This window comes from Ochotona curzoniae, unplaced genomic scaffold (genome assembly GCF_017591425.1).
Source record: "Ochotona curzoniae isolate NIBS_2020 unplaced genomic scaffold, NIBS_Ocur_1.0 patch433, whole genome shotgun sequence".
In the NCBI taxonomy this organism is placed as follows: Eukaryota; Metazoa; Chordata; class Mammalia; order Lagomorpha; family Ochotonidae; genus Ochotona; species Ochotona curzoniae.
Window position 1 is genome coordinate 1,542,081 of NW_024467010.1, and position 18,894 is coordinate 1,560,974.

The following is an 18,894-nucleotide window of genomic DNA, read 5'->3' on the forward strand; positions in this document are numbered from 1 at the left end:
CCAATTACATATCTCTAGAAAGGCAATTTTCTACACATTTTTCAAGGTACTGTAACAGACTGAATAGCAGTTAATCTGATATACTCAAAATCATTAAAATGACAGATTTTTTATAACTTTTTAACTCAGAACTTATTAATTCAGATATTAAAGGAATCTGCAATAACGTAAAATGATGCATCTATACTCAACAAATTTCTTTTGTATCCTCAAAAAAGGTATTTTTATAAAAAGTTATGCATGTTAATACTTTGAAATGAATTAAGTAATTTTTTATTTATGTTTTTGAAAAGCAGAAAGAGAAAAATTAAGACAGACTGTCTAAGAGTTTGTCCACCCACTGATTCACTCCCCAAACATCTGCCACAAGAACCAGGCCAGACCGAAGCAATGAGCTTGGAGCTCAATCTGGGTTCTCCACATGGGTGGCAGGGATCCAAGTACTTGAGCCATCACTACAGCAAGAAACTAGAATCAGAAGTAGAGTCCAGACTAGAACTACACACTCCATACGGGATGTAGGGATCCCAAGCAGCGTCTTCACCACTGTGCCAAATACTATGCTCAACTAAGCAAACTTTTTAACCTCTCAGCTTGTTGCAATCACTAATATTATATGTTATAAATTAGTAGGTTTCATAAGCAAAAACTATTTAGCTGCTCCATTAATAATGTTTGGGAGCATAAATGGGTCTAAAACCAAAAGATCGGGCCCGGTGCGGTGGCGCAGTGGTTAAGGTCCTTGCCTTGAACGCCTGGGATTCCATATGGGCGCTGGTTCTAATCCCAGCAGCTCCACTTCCCTTCCAGCTCCCCGCCCGGGAAAGCAGTCAAGGACGGCCCAAAGCTTTGGGACCCTGCACCCGCGTGGGAGACCCGCAAGAGGCTCCTGGCTTTGGATCGGCATAGCATCGGCCGTTGTGCTCACTTGGGGAGTGAATCATCAGATGGAAGATCTTCCTCTCTGTTTCTCCTCTCTGTATATCTGCCTTTCCAATAAAAATAAAATAAATCTTAAAAAAAATAAATAAAAATAAAAAATAAAACCAAAAGATCTAAGAACTATAGCTTACAGGAAGTCTTGTGCTAGCTACAGCCTTCCCCAACTACCCCAGTCCCAAGACTTCACCCCATTCTCAAACCCCTTCATGCTTGCCAGCCCCCTGCCCTGTGGGCCAAGGCCACTGCCACAGTGCTTCTGCCACCACCACCAACTTTTAGGGACTTCAGGCTCCTATCTAAAGGACTGAGCATCTTCCCTTAATTCCCTGGAGAGGGTACCAGGCATCTGTCACAAGAATGAGGCTAAAAATGGTTAGAGATGTACCACAAGTCGATGCTCAAAAGCTGTGAATTTCTGCAGTGTAGTCTCTTTTGCCAAAGCTGACTTGGGCTTTGCTACAGATTGGCATGGCAGGCAGAGCTCTTACCCAGTGCATCAATGAAGCTGGCAAGAATGTCACTGCTTCCTCCAGCTGCTCTAGGGAAAGCTAGCCCTCCCCGGACCCTTCCTCTGCCAACAGTGGCCCTGGCCATCCACCAAGGCCAACTCTCTCCCTGACATGGTTCAAGTCCTCCACTTCTTCTCTACAGCAGCTCCTGGACCTGGCCAGTCGAGTTCACACGTCAGCTGTCTTCCTGTTTCAAATACTGCCACCTCTTCATAAAATTCCTTTCAATGACGCTAGTTCCTGTTGGAAAAGGACTTTAAGTGTCTCATACGCAAAGTACAAAGGCATGTCTAGAGACAAATGGACAACATGTCATTCAGGCCAGCTCTCCCAGTGCTCCCCCTTGCCCCAGGGAGACTGAGCCTCACAAGTCTAGGGATGACCATATCTTACAATTCCTAAATCCTGAGAGAAACACCACCCACCAATGGAAAGAATTTAAGCATAAATATGCTCACATGTGCACAGAAACTCATGTGTGCAAACATGGAAAATGCAGTATTTTTTCTTCTGGATATTACTGCATAGCAAAGTACAAAGGTGACATTGGCCAGAAGAGACAGAAACACAAATGGAAGCTAACCAGGCTATCTAGTAGGTTAGAAACCTGAGACTTCTTCCCTTAGTCTATTTTTCCCTTTTAGTATTTCCATTTCTTAGCAATTTCTGCCTGAAATTATTACCTTCTTTCCTTCTTATTCGACCAGTAATTCAACAAATTTTCTCCCTATCTTTGCCAAAGGTTAATTTCTCACCACAGCTTGTCTTCAGAATTAAAAGTAATGAGTACATTACTAAAAGCCATGTACTTTGGTCCCCAAACTGTCACAGTGGCTGTTTCAGCACCCACTCTGTCAATTCCACAGCTGTCTGCTGCCTCCTATCCCAACTGTCGGGCCATGGTCTCTACTTCATCCCATCTCTGCCACTCACTCGTTACCCAAGAGGCTGAGTTTCAATGTGTACAAGAGAGCAGGCTCAGGAACTCAGGTCAGCACAGAACTCCCAAGAGGGCACACTGAGCTGTTAGCTAACAGCCCCACAGCGACAAGAGTGACATGCTGAGATGGGGACAATTATCCAAGCCAGAGTGGCAAGTAGGGGAAGCACTTGAGTGTGCAGCTGCACCAAAACCACCACCTGACCAGGGTCCTTGGGCCCACGCCGAAGGACACAGGGAGCACAGACTTCCAGCTTGGGACAGGTGTCGTCAAAGGCTGAAGGCCAAGTGCCTCCACCCACACTGCCAGACTGAGGAGTGGTCCTAAAGCTCAGCAGGAACGCTTCTAAGTGCCACCTATTAGGACAGGCCATGTGTCAGCCACAGAGGTGGCCACAGGGTCCAAACACATTATCAGTGAACACCTTCCCCCCCCCCCCCCCCCCCAGTACTCTCCATAAGTCCACAGTTGGGCTGAGGGAAAATCTTTGTTTTAAAACCCTGCTGGCACTGCGGTCAGCAGGTGGAGTTGCCACTCAGGAAGCTGCTACTGGGAAGTCCCAGTTGTGGAGATCTGTGAAGTGAACCAGCAGATGGAAGACCTGTGTCTCTCTCTGCCTATCAAACAAGTACTCTGATATGGAATGTAGTTGGTTTCATCTTCAAACGCCCCCCAAAGCTGATCTTACTGCTACACACACCTGTCCCATACTCTCTACCACCACTGCTGTTAGCATAGTTCAGATCACCCTACCTGGGATTTATTCAAACAGCTCATCAATTTCAAATCTCACATCCATGCAACCACATTCCTTAGGACTAAAGGAGCAAGCTTCTTCTAAAACCACACATCAGATCACCTAAGGCTTATATATTTTTAAGCCCATCCATGGCTCCCTAATTCTCACATACCCACAGCCTTTCTTGTCCTGATGAACTACGAACAACTGCCAACCCCAGTGAGAAATCGGCCTCTGCCACGCTAGGCACGCCCCATCCCATGTCCCTCCTTTGTCTAGACGGCCACAGCTTGATCTCAGGATCTAAGCTCAAATGCCCACAGCTCATGAAAGCACCCCAACTCTCCCACATATTCTGTGACATTTGCAATTGAGAGCTTGCTGAGGTCAGGATGGTCACCGATAAATCTGTACATCCACAGTGCCAGGCAGGAATAGTAGGCGGACCATAATGATCTTGGGATGTATGTGTAAATTTGCAGAAGTAATTAAACCTCACCCACCCTTCCTCTAGACCAGTTCAGATAAATCAGACAGGAGCTGCCAAGCTAATTCTAAAATTCTTGTTCAGACGACTGATGCAGAGTCCTCTACTAGGCAGTTTTTCACTGTATTTTCAGAAAAGGGGAAACAAGGTAAAGATAAGAGGCGAAAACAAACCTTTCACGTGTAAGCTGGACCGTGGGCATGAAATCTCCCCGCAGTTGTGCCCTCAGCTCATCCAGCAGCCTGCACAAAATCCCAACAGCGTCAAAGAAGCTCCCAAAGTTGCATAGTCTCTATCACTGGGATCCTGCCCACAAGGTCCTCAGAATTAGCTGAGGAAAGCAAAGGCCCCCATGTCAGGGAGACAATCAAAATAGGAAACACCACATTCAAAAAATCAATGGCTCAGCTAAGCTTCCCACCTTTAGAAATACACAATGTTACAGACTTAAGGAAAAGTTTAATTTAAACCAAACTGACACTAAATAAGCAAGAAAAAAACAAGCTCACTTGGACGTTTTTTTCAATCAACATCTTTGAGACCCTCAATCTGTATGTTTTGTTTTGTTTTGTTTTGTTGTTTTAGTGACCAATCATTCAACGACAGTAACTATACTTGCTATTATTTTTGGAATTCAAACAATATACATGACCAAGTGCCAACTTACAAAAAAAAATAAAACCACGCTATCAGTGCCCTTCTGCCCAACAGGTGCTCTGCAATCCCTGAGAACAGGCCCCAAACCACTGGGACCTGAAGACGCCAAAACAACAAGCAGGAATTGCACCCACTTATACTCCACCTTCAGGCTCAAGAGCAGGTGGCCACCCTCTTAAAAGAAAGACACCTATCACAACAGAATCTTCCAAGTGAACTGCAAGATGTGGCTTCCAACGTTGTTGATGCAGCATTTAAAGTTTCTGAGGTTAAAGGAACTCCTACTATACCAAGAAAATCAATACCATAAAGAAAAACAGGAAAAGAACAAAACATCCTTGTCAGACAACAATGATAAAAACAAAGAAATAAAAAATGATGGGGAGAACTCAGATCACAAATCAGAGAAAGAAGATGCCCATTAAGCATGTGGGATCACTTCAAAGCCAAAAACCTACACAAGCTCCAGCTCAGTCACTTGCTGTCTCTGGTTTAAACCATTAGCTCTCCTCAGAATTCCTGCTGGGCGGGCGGCGGTTGAACTGCAGTGTGAGAACTGCAGAAAGACAACACAGCTTTACAAAACAGGCTTCATAAACTAAACGTTATTTACCTCTATGTATTTCAAAGTAGATATTCCCCTCACTGTGTAAGATACTAGTAAGACAAAAAGACTGTTTGATAGAGGGTAAGAGAAGACAAGAAATGTAATAAGATTACTCTGAATCCTCCTTTTTGGCCCCATTTATTCTTACATCGCTTCCCAGACCTCAGATTTTTGCTACCTGTAAAATTTTTTTAAAAAAAGAAAAAGCAGTCGAGGATGGCCCAAAACCCTGCAGAAAGAATCGGCATAGTATCGACTTGCGCTCAAGTGAATCATCACGGAAGATCTTCCTCTCTGTCTCTCCTCTCTGTATAAATAAAAAATAATAAAAATAAATCTTTAAAAAAAAAAAAAAAGAAAAAGAAAACTAGCTCAGTAAAAACATCAAAACTATCAGTAACGCCTTCATTTGGGTACATTTCTCACTTTCAAATCGCTTGGTGGCTTGAAAAGTTGAATGTTCTGAAACACTGGAGTCTGTGTGGCAAGACAAACACCATAACAAGACACCGTTACATAGATGAAAGTTGAAAGCTGCAGACACAAATATTTTCTAAGAGGGACAGCGGGCAGCAAGAAGCAGCAAAGCACAGCATGCACTTCCGTCCCTTCCTGAGAGCCGGCAGGGCAGGGCCCTTGTCCTCCCCCGACAGAGGATACGCAGAGCGCGGCCTGGAGAAAGGAAAGGTTCACTTGTCACTTTTTTTTCCCTCTTACAAAGGCACAAAGAAATATTTGGATGGGACTGAAAGGTGACCAAGTGAACCGCCAAGGTGATTTCTTTCAAGTGCTAAAAGCTTCTAATTGCTGCTGAAGGGCCTGATGCCCCGACTCCCCCAGATTTCAGGGATCAGCAGCAGCAGGCAGTGGAGCCCTCCTTCCAAGGGCCTCGTCTGGGTCAGCACTATCTGGGTGTCCCTGTCTGCAGCCTGCAGTGTGAACAGACCTGGGCTATCTGACTCACTGGGGAACAGTCACGCTGTTCCCTCCCCCTTGGGAAGGGTATCCTGAGACAACCGAGCCACCTCTGGACACCGAGGCTGAAAAGACAGATTTTTTTTTTTAACGTGTTACAAACAGGATCGGGGAATGACATGACAAAGCAGAGAAACACACATACCTTTCAGCTGGTCAGCCACCACACTCTGGCCTAGGCGTTCAGTGACTTTGCCATCTTCCATTTCGTACCGGTCATCTAAGTACTTTGCGGTTGCTTCAGAAATGTGGACTTTGCCTGCCACTCCCAGTTGCTCCATGAGGTTGGCCAGATTTACATCATTGGACCACACATCAAATTTGAACCTTCTCATGCCAAGTATGCCACACAGGACAGTCCCCGTGTGGACCCCGACGCGCATGTTCACCATTTCTTTCTTCTCCTGGCAGAACTGCTCAATGGCTTTGATCATGCCCAGCCCCATCTCTATACAGCAGTAGGCGTGGTCGGCCCGGGGCTCGGGGCACCCCGCCACGCAATAGTAGCAGTCTCCCAGAGTGCTGATTTTCTCACACTTGGTCTCCTCGCACAGCCGGTCGAAGCGGCCAAAGAGATCGTTCAGGAGGCCCACCAGGGCGTGAGCAGATTTGTTGGCACTCATCTTGGTGAATCCCACGATGTCCGCAAACAAAATGCTGACCTCTTCGATCTGCTGCATCTTGAAAGGGCGGAATGCTATGGGAGCCTTCTGGATAGAAGACTTCTTCTTCCTGTTCTTGGGGCTCGAGGTGGCGTGCCTCTTGACTGAGTTCTCGCTCTCTTCGTCGCCCTGCTTCATCAGGTCGTCGGCTATGATCCTTGGCATCACAGAGTGAATCATCCTCTCTTTGAGGGCTTTTTCCACCTCCAGGTCTTTCCCATGCATGATGGACTGCCCCACCTTCAAGAAGGTGCTCCTGGACCTCACCTGGGACATGATGAACAGGTGGATCCCGATGGCGTGGATGCACAGGTGCAGCAGGGCCCTGCTCAGCAGCTCCCAGTGCAGGGCTGGCACGGCAGGCCAGGGGAAGCAGCTTTCGTCCCGGAAGTGGTACCCCAAGGTCTCAAAAAGCACGGAATAGGCCACCCCCAGAAACAAGCTCAAGTACAAAGGTAAGTGCATGACGGTGTAGAGCAGGAAGAGCACTTCAATGCACATGGAGAAGCTGCCCACTTGGGATAAGCACGCGTCTGCGGGCCTGGCAGCGGGAGTGTGGTTGGAGCCCTCAACGCGTCCTGAGAGGGGCGTCCAAACCTGAAACTGGGAAGCCAGGGTCAGGGCGAACACCAGCAGGGTAAGAACCAGCGACGTCCACGCATAGTGCCGGGCGTACAGCTTGGTGAAGGTAAACAGAAAGAAGCCGACGCACGCCACAAGAAAGCACAGGGCGGGCGCCACCAGCACCACCAGCCTGGATCTCATGTGCACGGCGAAGTAGATGCTCCAGAGCAGGCAGGCGAAGCCGACGTAGAAGAGTGCGTACCGGAAACGGCGCTGGGTCTGCGGGAAGCAGCGCTCCAGGCAGGCCTCCTCCAGATTCACAGAGTCAAACTTGGGGTCCCACCAGCGGCTCGAGGCCCTCTCGAACAGCTGCGGCAGCTTCTTGTGCCGTCTCAGGCGGCCCCCGCCACTGCCGCCGCCGCCCACTCTCCGGGGAGCGCCACCGGAGTCCCCGGAACTGCTGCAGCTGGAGGAGATGCTGTACTTGCAGTGCTTGGGCTGGCTGCTGGAGGACAGCTGCCTGGGGTTAATCTTGACCCTCACGCTGTTGCTGTCGCCGCTGGAGTCGCAGCTCACCTCGGTGCTGTGGTGATGCAGCAGCTGCTGGTGGGGCGGGGAAGCCATGTTGCGGCTCTCGGAGCCTCCTCGGCCGGTCGCTCGTACCTGTCGGCGGAGCGACCGAGAGTTAGGGTCGGCTTGCGACACACGCCCACCCCCCGCACCCCCACCACACGCACATACACACGCGTCCCGGGGGCCGCGCGAGCCGGGCACGTCCGCAGCGGTGGCGGCAGCGCCGGCGAGCGCCCCGGAGAGGCACCGTAGGATCACAACAACTGCCCGGAGAAGCGAACCAAAAAGCCCCACCAGCTGCCCTCCCCGGACGGGTGAGAGCCGATTCAGGACCGACCTGGAAAAACCGGGGTCCCGCGGCCGCCCCTCAGTCCGGCTCGCTGAGGTGCTCTGGCCACTCGGGGGCGACCGGGTGAGGGGGCCTCAGCGTGGCTCCGGCGGCTGCTCCGCAGGGAAGTTCAGCCCTGAAGCGCTCCCGGGGTTCGCGAAAACAAGTCGGCGGGCGGCGGGCGGCCCCTCATCCCGCACCCGAGGCGCCGCTGCGTCAAGGGGGCGCGCGGGCCGGTCCTACGGCTCTGGCCGCGTGCCTCTCCCTCCCCCCCACCCCAACCCTCCGGCGGCCGAGCCTCCCCGGCCCGCCCTGCCCGCGGCTGAGGGGTGCGCCCCGGCCCGCGAGTCTGACGAACCCGCCGGGCGGGCCAAGCGGCGTCGGCGTGGCCCGTCTAGCGGGGCCTGCTGCCCACCGCCCCGCCGAGCACGCTGCCGCCTCGCCGGGGCCGCCGGAGCGGCGCGGGCCCCTTCGGCCGGGCGGCGGTGCGGGGCTGCCGCTGAGCCGGGCTCCCGCGACGCCGGCCGGGACGCCCGCCGCCGCGCCCACGCCCGGGGGCCGCCTTCCCGAGCTACAGATGCAGCCGCGGCCGCGCCCGCCGCCGTCCCTCCCGCGGCCGCTGCCTCATGTCGGAAGAGCGGCCGCCGCGGCCGCCACCATCTCCGGCCCCCTCCCCCTCCCGCTGTCACTGACAGACGCGCGCCCGCGCCGCCCCTCGCCCCGCCGCAGCGCGCACGCGCGGCCCGCGCACGCCGCCGACCCCGGGCGCGCGCAGGCGGCGGCGGGGGAAGGGGGGCGCGCGCGCCGCCCAGGCTTGGGGCGCGCCGGGCTCGGGGCTGCGGGGCGGGCGTGCGTTCGGTTCCGCCCTCCGCCCCGGGTCGCGTCGCGCCCAGGCTGCCGGAGGCGGACACTGAGGGTCGGGCATCCGGGTAGGCGGAGACCACCTGCCCGGCCACGAGCCCCAGACCCCAGGGTGAAGGAAGAGCAGCAGCAGCAGGGACGCAGCGCTTGGGAGATCAGGAATGTTCACCCGCTCCCTCACCACACCTTTTGGATAAGTCCAAGTTTTCAACAGTTGGATTCGCCTCTCAGCAGTCAGCGCGCGTCCTCCGTGGCACCAGGCGCCCCACCCTGAACCCCCTCAGGCCACGGCAGATGCCACTGAGGGCCACCCCCTCCAGCCGTGGGCCCTTCTCCCCTGACTCAGGAACAACTGTTCTTTCCCTTTCCACAAATAAAACTTTTCACAAGAGTCTGCTTTCCTTGCCCCATAAACACTGCCACGTGACAAACACAAACCCTGTAAAGCCAACGGTGGTGCATCCAGTGGAGCATTACCAGGAAGGAAGTACTGACCCCTGCAAGGTGGATGAACCTTCAAAACTTCATGCTAAGTAGCCAGTCAGCAACACACTAACTCCTCTAATTCTATCCACGTGACATGTCCAGAACAGCTAACCCCACCTCGACAGAACACAGGCTAGTGGTTGCCAGAAGCTGAAGGAGGAAGAACTGGGAAGGATTGCATTATAATGGGTTTATAGTTTCCTTTTGTCATGATGAAAAAGTCTGAAAGTAGATGGAGTTGATGCAGCATTATGAATTACATAGTGATTGCACAACACTCTGATATGCTTAATGCCACTGAATCAACACCTAAAATGTCAGAAATAATAATAAAATAAAGTGGGACTGACCTTGTGACATGGCAGATAACCCCACAACCTGGGCCACCAGCATCCCATAGAAAGCTTCTTTCTTTCTTTTTCTGTCTCTCCCTCTCTCTCTCTGCCATTCCAATGAGTAAATACTGTTTTAAATGGTAAATGTGTTGTTTTCTCTATTTTACCACAGCCCAATGGAGGCCGCTAAAAGTAATACACTGTTGCAACGCCTGCTAAAAGTATGTGGCTAAACCAATCATGAGGAAATATCAGATGAACCCAGATGGACAAATATGCTACAGAGTCACCAATCGGTGCCCCTGAAGAGTATCAAGGTCAGGAAAGACAGAAACTTGCAGGAACTGTCACTCCGGGGGCATACAGCAACCAGATAGACAGAACCCAGAATTCTGACTTGGGATGTGGGACAGAAAAGGGCGGCTGGGGGAAGCTGGTGACACTCATAGTCTGAAGTTCAGTAAACAGTGTCGTGGCATTGTTAATTTCCTGGTTTTGATCTTTGTACTATGGTTATGTAAGACATTCACATTAGGGAAAGAGGGAGAGACTACAGGGTAACTCCCTGGCACATTTACAACATCTCTAAAATATTTCAAAATGAAAAGTGTTGTGTGTATGCTTAAAATGACAATAGAACTCCATTCGGCATCAGCTGTGCTCTGGGCATTCCCGAGTATGTCTGAAACTGGGGTATTAATAGTGCACCAACATTGACCAAACGCATCCAACGTGCCAGAGACTATTGGACGCTTTCACTTGTGACCTATTTGGGCCTCACCGCAAGCCTCAGAGGTAGATATTATTGTCCCTCATTTAGAGATGTGAAACCGGCAACTCAAGAGTAATGTGCCCAGAGTCCCACAAAGGCTAAGTCACGGGTTCAGAAGGAAACCAGATTACAGATTTCTGAAGCCACAGCATGGCTCAGCACCGTGAGCCTCGCAGAAGGCAGTACTACACCCACCTGCCCCTCATCAGCCCCACTGTTTGGGAAGCCCTTGGAGACAGGGCCCACAGCTGCCACCCACCCCCACCCCAACACCCTGCAGTGGAACACTGTGTACCTTACTTCCTGGGTCCCTTAAACAAGTTCTCCCGTCTGCTCGTGCCTTCCCCTCCTCACATCATTCTCAGTCCACCCACCATCTGTGGCGACTTGACCCTGTAAATGAGTCATGTTGGGTTTTAGGTAGGGGTGATGATCGTGCTCACTGCTCAGATCCCTCCTGTGTGCCCAGCAGCTGCATCCTCCTTTCTGATGAGGATCTCTAAGCTGCCAGGGTGCCCTGGACTCTGGGTGAGGGAGTCCCTCGGGGCCTGGGCACATGGTGCTGGGTGCTACACACTGGGCCCTTGCAGGATGTGACCTGCCATCCCTATGCTTATGGGAACAAGAGCCAGATTATGAGAATGGGATCAGTTGGGTTTGACGACAGCCTGGACATGAGGGAGTGTTACAAAAGGAGGTAACCACATCCTCGGAATGCCAGGACCTGAAGTGGAATCACCAGAGGGTTCTAGCCTTTCTCCTTGACCCCCAGAAAACATACAAGTGGCTGACCCCCAGAAGACACTGGGATAGTGCAATAGCTTCCTCCAACCACACCATCTGGGTGCTGCCACGTGGAAGGTTTTTCTCTGTCACGTCCACAAAACTCCCAAACAGAGGTTGTATGATCAGAGTGTCTCCATACACACTCAAAAAAACAAACAACAACAAAAAAAACCCTCAGTGGAAAGCCTCCCCTGCCACAGTCCCTCCCCCTCCCCCTACTTCGCATGCAAGTTCACCTGATTGGGAAAGACCTGGCTCCACGATGTCAGAAGTCACACAGGGTGACAATATGACTGGCTCTGAGGTACTTAGCAAAACTGATGGAATTCTGGCCAGCTCGTCACACCAGTCCCTAAGGTCTTGGCTGTGCCTGGGTCAATTTTACTTGTCAAGTGGGTAACAAACTTGGGGAACCACCCACCAGAAAAATGGGATTCCTTGCTCTTATCAGACCATGCATCCTAAGTTTGGAGTCTGCTTTTCTTTAAGCGTATGAAAGGATAAGTTTGCAGTTATCGACTCGCATTTTTTCCCCATCATTAACATCCTTGATCCTTATAGCCAGCCACGAGTCTCCCTTCACATCGACATAGATCAGGTGTCTTTACAAAGCAAAATAAGACTCATTAGAGAAGACCATTGAAATCCTCCATGATCCTGGCATAATCCATATAGCCACCTACACAGATTTTAAATCCTTCTGTGCTGTGGCAGCACCCAGGATCTATTCAATGAGTGGCCACGTGTGGGAATTGGAAGACAGAAGAAGTGAAGTAGTTCAACGCTCCATCACCTTTAACAAGCAGCAGAAGAATATGAGTTGGCAGCTCTTCTAAACCTATATTCACTCATCTCCAGTTTAAACCTAGATATAGATTATGTGACCACATATACCACATGAACAGGGAAGGTAAGTCCCTGGGGAAAAACACATTTTTTAAAGTTAGGACACACTGGTTGGTGGCCGCAGAAAGACGAGCTTGAATGAAGACTGAGTAAAGCATGGTGTCTGCAACTCCAACTTTTCAAAAAAGATTTATTCTATTTTTATTCAAAAGGCAGAGAAAAGTAGAGACAGAGAGAGAGTTTTTCCATCCACTGGTGCAATACCACCACCACGGTGAGAACCGGTCCAAAGCCAGGTGCCAGAAGCCTCCTCCAGGTCTCCCATGAGGTTACAGGGTCCCAAGGACTTGGACCGCCCTCTGCTGTTTTCCTAGGCCATAAGCAGGGAGCTGGATTGGAAGTGGAACAGCTCAGACATGAACTGGCGCCCACATGGGATGTCAGCACCACATGTGGAAGCTTACCTAATACATACACCACGGCACTGGCCCCAAGCCACTCTGATTTGTCATCTGGTCCAGCTCCTGCCAGGCTGTTTGCTGGTCCTGGCTCACCCTGGTGAGGGACTGGTGAATGAGCATCAGAACAGCTGTGCAAGAGCTGCATGGTTGAACAGTGTCTCCTTGAAACTCACGTCCACCAAGAACATCACAGAATGTGACTTTGTTTACACATGCAAGAAGTGAAGATAAGGTCATATTAGATGACAAGGGCTTTAAACCCAGTGACTGGAGTCCTTGTAAGAGGAGAGAACATTGAGACACACGGGGAAGACCACAGCCATGGCAAGCCCCAGGAGAGATGTGAGCGATGCAGTCACCAGCCAAGAACGCACAGAGTATTGCTGGAAGACGTCAGAAGCAAAGACCCTCATCTAGAGCCTCCAACGGGAGTGAGCCCTGCTGACACCCTGACTTCATACTTTGGTCTCAGAAACCACGAGAGAATATCTTTCTGCGGTTTTTACACAGCTTCAAGGAAATGAAGACGAGTCTCTTCATTAACAGCTCTGCGAGATGGTAGCCCACAACCAACACCGTGGAATGGCTCCTCTCACAACAGGGACACAGGAAGCAAAGGGCACCAGCTCTGCCCAGCTTTACAGCACACTCGAGCAATGCTCTGATGAGCCAAGTGCTGTGGAAGGCTCCCAAGGACACCACAGGGGATGAAGATCAGCCCTGCTGGGGGGCGGAACAGGCAGGTCATTTTTGTTTCAAGGGGCTACTAGGATCTGAGGAAATAAATACAGGTTACACAACATTGTGCCCATCCTGCAAACTTGAGTCAAGAGAAATGAAACAGCTCATCCCTGGCCAGAGGGTTTTTCACGTGTCTTACAGTGTCCCGGGTCAGTGCTGGAAGCTCAGCTGCCCATCTCCTTGTTGCTCCTCAGTCTAAACTCCAATTTTCTAAAAGCTTCCTCTGTAGATATCGTAGGTCTGACGTGTTTCTACACTGAATTTTGGCATGTGTCTACTTTCATCTACTCTGCAGGACATTTACTAACCCTTTCCAATTTTATTCATTCCTGGAAAATCTTCTGGCATTGTTTATTTCTAAATGTACCCCCCTCTCTTTGCTCTGTTCTCTTCCTTATCTCTTTATGCTGGACTTCCTATATTTTTCAATCACTTTCTTTCTTTTTTTTTTTTAGATTTATTTATTTTTATTGGAAAGCCAGATATACAAAGAGGAGGAGAGACAGAGAGGAAGATCTTCTGTTCAATGATTCACTCCCCAAGCAGCCACAACAGCTGGAGCTGAGCCAATTCGAAGCCAGGAACCAGGAGCCTCTTCCAGGTCTCCCACACAGGTGCAGGGTCCCAAAGCCTCGGGCCATCTTCAACTGCTTTCCCAGGCCACAGGCAGGGAGCTGGATGGGAAGTGGAGCCGCTGGAATTAGAACCGACACTCATATGGGATCCTGGTGCATTCAAGGCGAGGTCTTTAACTGCTAGGCTACCGTGCCAGGCTCTCAATCACTTTCTTGTCTCTATTTTCCATCTCTTTGATTTCCTTCTGTCTTTGACTTTTTGTTCAACATTCTGAGAGACTTCCTCAACTTCGGCTTCGAGGGGTTTTTTTTCACCTTTTTTATTCCCCTTCAAAAATTTTACACGACAATTCTATCATCATGTTTTCACATCCAAGAGATTGATCCAAGTGTTTCACACCATGTTTTTCTCATACCACTAATATCATAACTTTTTATCTTCTGGAAGATACTAAAGATACATTTTTTTTAAGCTCTTCACATAGTCTCCATTATTTTTTCTGGTTGTTTTGATTTATTTCAAGTTAGAAACTTTTCCCCACTCCCTGGCGAGCCTCGGCTGCTCATTCATAGCTGAGAGATCATTAAAAGCTGGTCAGACACTCCGAGCCCATGGCGAGACTTCCAAGTTACAAGGCTCCCTGGTCAACAGTTCACAGCCCTGGCCACATGGCCAGAGCTTGGGATGCTTTTTAACACAGATGACCTGATCCTCATCCTCAGAAATTCTGATGTAATCATTCGAGGAGGGGGCAGAGGAGGGGCACCAACAGGCACTTAAACCTTATCAGGTAATTCTAATGATCATATACTGCTTTAGAATGTTCCAGACAGGTCACTTTATAGGGCATTTCCTCTACCTCATCCATGTCTGCCCGTATTCTTCCAGAAATGACTCTTGCAGCCTGCTGCTCTGTTGAGAGGCGTGGAAGATTGAAAACCTCATCCCTGAGTGTCTAGACCTTTATGAAGTCTCATTTCATCTTATCCTTCTGACTTTCATCCTGAACCAACTGTGACCATCACTGCAGACACTGCTGGGCCCACTGCAGTGTGTCCGCACACCTTCAGAAGTATTCGTCTATATTCACCATAGTACAATCCTGTTAGGAGGATATAAGCCCATGTTTGGCACATGGAAGTTATCAAATTATCACTAACACTACTCAAAAGTAAATTTGTGGGCCCGGTGCAATAGCATAATGGTTAAGGTCCTCGCCTTGAATGCGCTGGGATCCCATATATGTGCTGGTTCTAATCCTGGCAGCTCCACTTTCCATCCAGCTCCCTACTTGTGGCCTGGGAAAGCAGTCGAGGACAGCCCAAAGCCTTGGGACCCTGCACCCATGTGGGGGACCTGGAGGAAGCTCCTGGCTCCTGGCTTTGGATCAGCGTAGCACCGGCTGTTGTGGCCACTTGGGGAGTGAATCATCAGACGGAAGATCTTCCTCTCTGTCTCTCCTCCTCTCTGTATATATCTGCCTTTCCAATAAAATAAATAAATCTTTAAAAAAAAAAAGTAAGTTTGTGAGCTGGAAAACTATGAACACAATAGCAATAAAGAATATTTTGTCAAACACAGCAATCTCTAGGAGAAAGTCTCTAGCTTCATAAACAATAAGCAATACTTCAGGAGATCTAAAGTGAGACTCCAAGCAGGACACAATCAGCCCAGCTCTTTCTGGAGTGAGCCCTCTGCCATTAAAATTTACCCATCAGGTTCTCATGTTTCGACAAGATCCTTACACAAGCCATGGTTTTAAAAATGTTCCCATTGTAGTGGGCATTTGGTGCTGTGGTTAAGTGGCAATTAGAACATCCATATCCCATATCAGAGTACCCAGTTTTGAATCACGGCCCTGCTCCCAATTTCAGCTTCCTCCAAAAGGCACTTGGGGAGAAGCCAGTGGTGGCTTAAGTCCTTGGGTCCCTGCCGCCCGTATGGAAGACTTGAGTTCCAGGTTCCTGGCTTCAGCCTGGCCTAATCCTAGCTGTCGTGGACATCTGAGGAGTCAAACAGCAAACGGAAAATCTCTTTCTGCCTCTGTCTCTCTTTCAAATAAACAGACAAAACTGTTGAATCACCATTACAATAATGCAGAGGGGTACTATTCGACAAGTCTCTCTCACATGCAGTGAGCAGCACTGCGAGACTCTAACATGTTTCCAAAGATTGCTCTTGACTGTCAACTCGTGTTGAGGAATCCTCCAGCTCTAAGATTCTTTTTGCTCTTGGGGATTGTAAGCCCACAGTGTTCTAGAAATAGTGTTCTCAGCTTGGAGAGCATCCACATGCTCTCTTAGTCACAGCCACGAGACAGCTCGACTGGAAAGAGGAGCTAGTGTGTCTGTGTGCCTCATCTTCTCCCGGGGCCCTTGCTGTCTTGGTCACGGTTAGGCACAGGTCTTCTCTAACAATCTGTTGAGGGAGACACACATCTTTGAAATGAATCACTGGGCATCACACAAAATGAGCCTTACTTCAATACTCTGAACCAGACTGAGATGAGTTTTATCTTACAGCATGGAGTGGCTTCCAGAAAGGAACTGAGTGGGGGCAGCAGGTGGAGAGAGGACAAGCTTCTCATTCCTCCTCTGCTGGAGCTTCATGAGTGTGGCACCACTGTCTTGTGAAAAGTATATTCCCAGAACACCTGATGCAGCCACACCCCAAGCATAAGTACAGAGTCGAATCCATAAATCAAATGTAGATTGGGGTGGGGGACATCTGCCAACTCTTAGTGAGGGCACCATCGATCCTTGGCCCTTCCAGGGCTCTTCCTGCTAGGCGGGGACTCAAAGGGGATTACCACTGAGGATGGGATCAGGAGTTTCTCACAGTGCCTTGAAGATCAAGGTTCCTTCTGCTTTTCCAGTGGTCCATGGATCGTCAGCCTTGACTGGAAACTGAATCCCGTCTACGTAAAACTACTGATCCCCAGAGTTTGCAAGTATCCCTGATCCTCCCGGATCAGCCCCCCTGGGATCCTCTCTGCTATCCCACTGGGGAGAGAGAATTTCTCTCTGCCTCAAGGGACCAGTGAGAAGTTTCAACTCGGACGCAGAAGGACTGGCCAGGGCTTAGGAGGTCTGTAAGCATTTTTAAGCCAGCCTAAACTCTTTGGGCCTTTGTTCCTTGACAAAAAAAATAGATCTCTGACTTTAGGCTAACTCTGAAATGCTGTGAAGATGATCGACTAGTTTTGTCTAGGTTCTAGGAGCGGCACCTATGGACCAGAAGAATTTGTCCCCAACCCCTGACCCCAACCATTCAAATAGATTAAGCCAATTCTGTAAGACAAAAAAAAAAAATTGCACTTAAATAAAAAGCAACATCATAAATTGCTCAATACTAAAGATATATTTGAAATTAGGGGCTGGCATCATGTCACAGTGAGTTAAGCCGCTGCCAGTGACATGGGCATCCCACCTGAGCTTCTGTTTAAGTCCCAGCTGTTTCACTTCCAATCCAGCTCACTGCTAATATGACTGGCAATATTCCTGGTAAAGCAGTGGAAGATGGGTGAGGTACTTGGGCCCCTGTCACCCATATAGGGGACCTGAACAGAGTACCAGGCTTCTGACTTCTGCCTGGCCCAGCTAGATGAAAGATCTCTCTCTGTCTCTTCCTCACTCCCTTTTTAATGCTGCCTTTTAAACAAATAAATCTTTAAAAAAAACATACTTTACATGAGCTTTCCTACATAGAGTATTATTCAGCCTTACAAAGGAAAGAAATCCTGTTACATGCTACCACATGGGTGAAACTAGAGGACATAACGTTAAGCAAAGACACTAGTTAAGGCCAGCAGGAGGTCACCAACATCTGACATGAACAGTAGGCCAATTTTTGACTGTTCTAATTCCAAACCAACTCTCTAATAATGACGTGCAAAAAGCAGCAGTGGAAGATAGCCCAAGTCTTCAGCCCATGTATCAATATGGGATGCAGCTCCAGGCCCCTGGCTCCTTGCTGTAGTCCAGCCCAGCCCTAGCTTTTGTGGCCCTCTTAGGAGCGAACCAGCAGATAAAGGAAGATCCCTCTTTCTCTATCTTTCCCCTCTCCATAACTCTTTTAAATAAATTAATCTAGACCCAGGTTTCTTCAGTAAGCACAGTTCGAATCCAGGGAGCTATGGAATCTTGGAAAATACTTCTCTGCCCCCTCAGGTGAAGTGGAGGCACGCCTACGACACTCAGGCACAGAGGCATCAGGTGGTTGCTGTGGAGCTGTGGGCTTACAGTCCAACAAGAGGCTTGCAGCCCTCCACCTGTCTCTGAGTCTCATGACATGCCTGTGGGCAGGAAGACAGGACAAACTGGCTGCTGCAGATGGACAGACATGCTCAAAGAAACCCTAGGCTACTGGGAATACATCCTTGGCGGTCAAGACCAGCCAGGACAGGGGCAGGTCTGGAATTCCAGGTTTCCTAGCCAGTGTTCTTCTTTGCCCTGTCCTAAAAGGGATAGCTACCTACTGTTCAAGGTCACTAACTGTGTCTGGCACTATCTGTTTGCTGTTCCCTTCAATCCTCAACCATCCTTTTAGGAAACCAAGGTTCAACCTTGTTTAATTTAAACTCGGGTGCATTGCTTGATGCATTTATGCATCACTCAATGATGTTGCATCCAGTTGAACTGTACTTGTCCTTACTGGGTACTCAGTTTGTATATAACCAGACAAGAGGCTGGATGGGCTCTGAATCCCCAGGGCTGGGCAGGGCTGGGCTGGGCTGGGCAGGACAGGGCCAGGCAGGCCCAGCTTCGCAGGCTGCAGACTCTAGATTTGGGAATGTGCTAATTCCCTAGGGCTTCCATGAAACATTACCACAAAACGGTGGCTTCTGACAGCAGAGGTGTATCCTCTGACACAAATCTGAAGGCCAAAGATCAGCATTTCAGAACTATCCAAACTACTTGGACAGAACCCTCAGAATATGTACACATTGATATTCTGGGCTGACACAAGGTGGCGGTTCCTCATCCCTTGTCCAGAGTCATGAGTGGTTCTCCTCTTCACCCAGGAACAACAAGAAGAAATAGCAAA

At 49.6% G+C, this 18,894-nt stretch overlaps 1 protein-coding gene across 1 annotated transcript in view; it reads right to left on the reverse strand.

The window, feature by feature from the left end:
* LOC121167840 (adenylate cyclase type 9-like) overlaps positions 1-18,894 on the reverse strand; it is a 130,055-nt gene that overhangs the window by 92,201 nt on the left and 18,960 nt on the right. Inside the window, exon 2 of the mRNA XM_040997511.1 lies at positions 6,003-7,746. Coding sequence (XP_040853445.1) covers positions 6,003-7,746 — 1,744 coding nt within the window. The remainder of the gene's footprint in view (positions 1-6,002; positions 7,747-18,894) is intronic.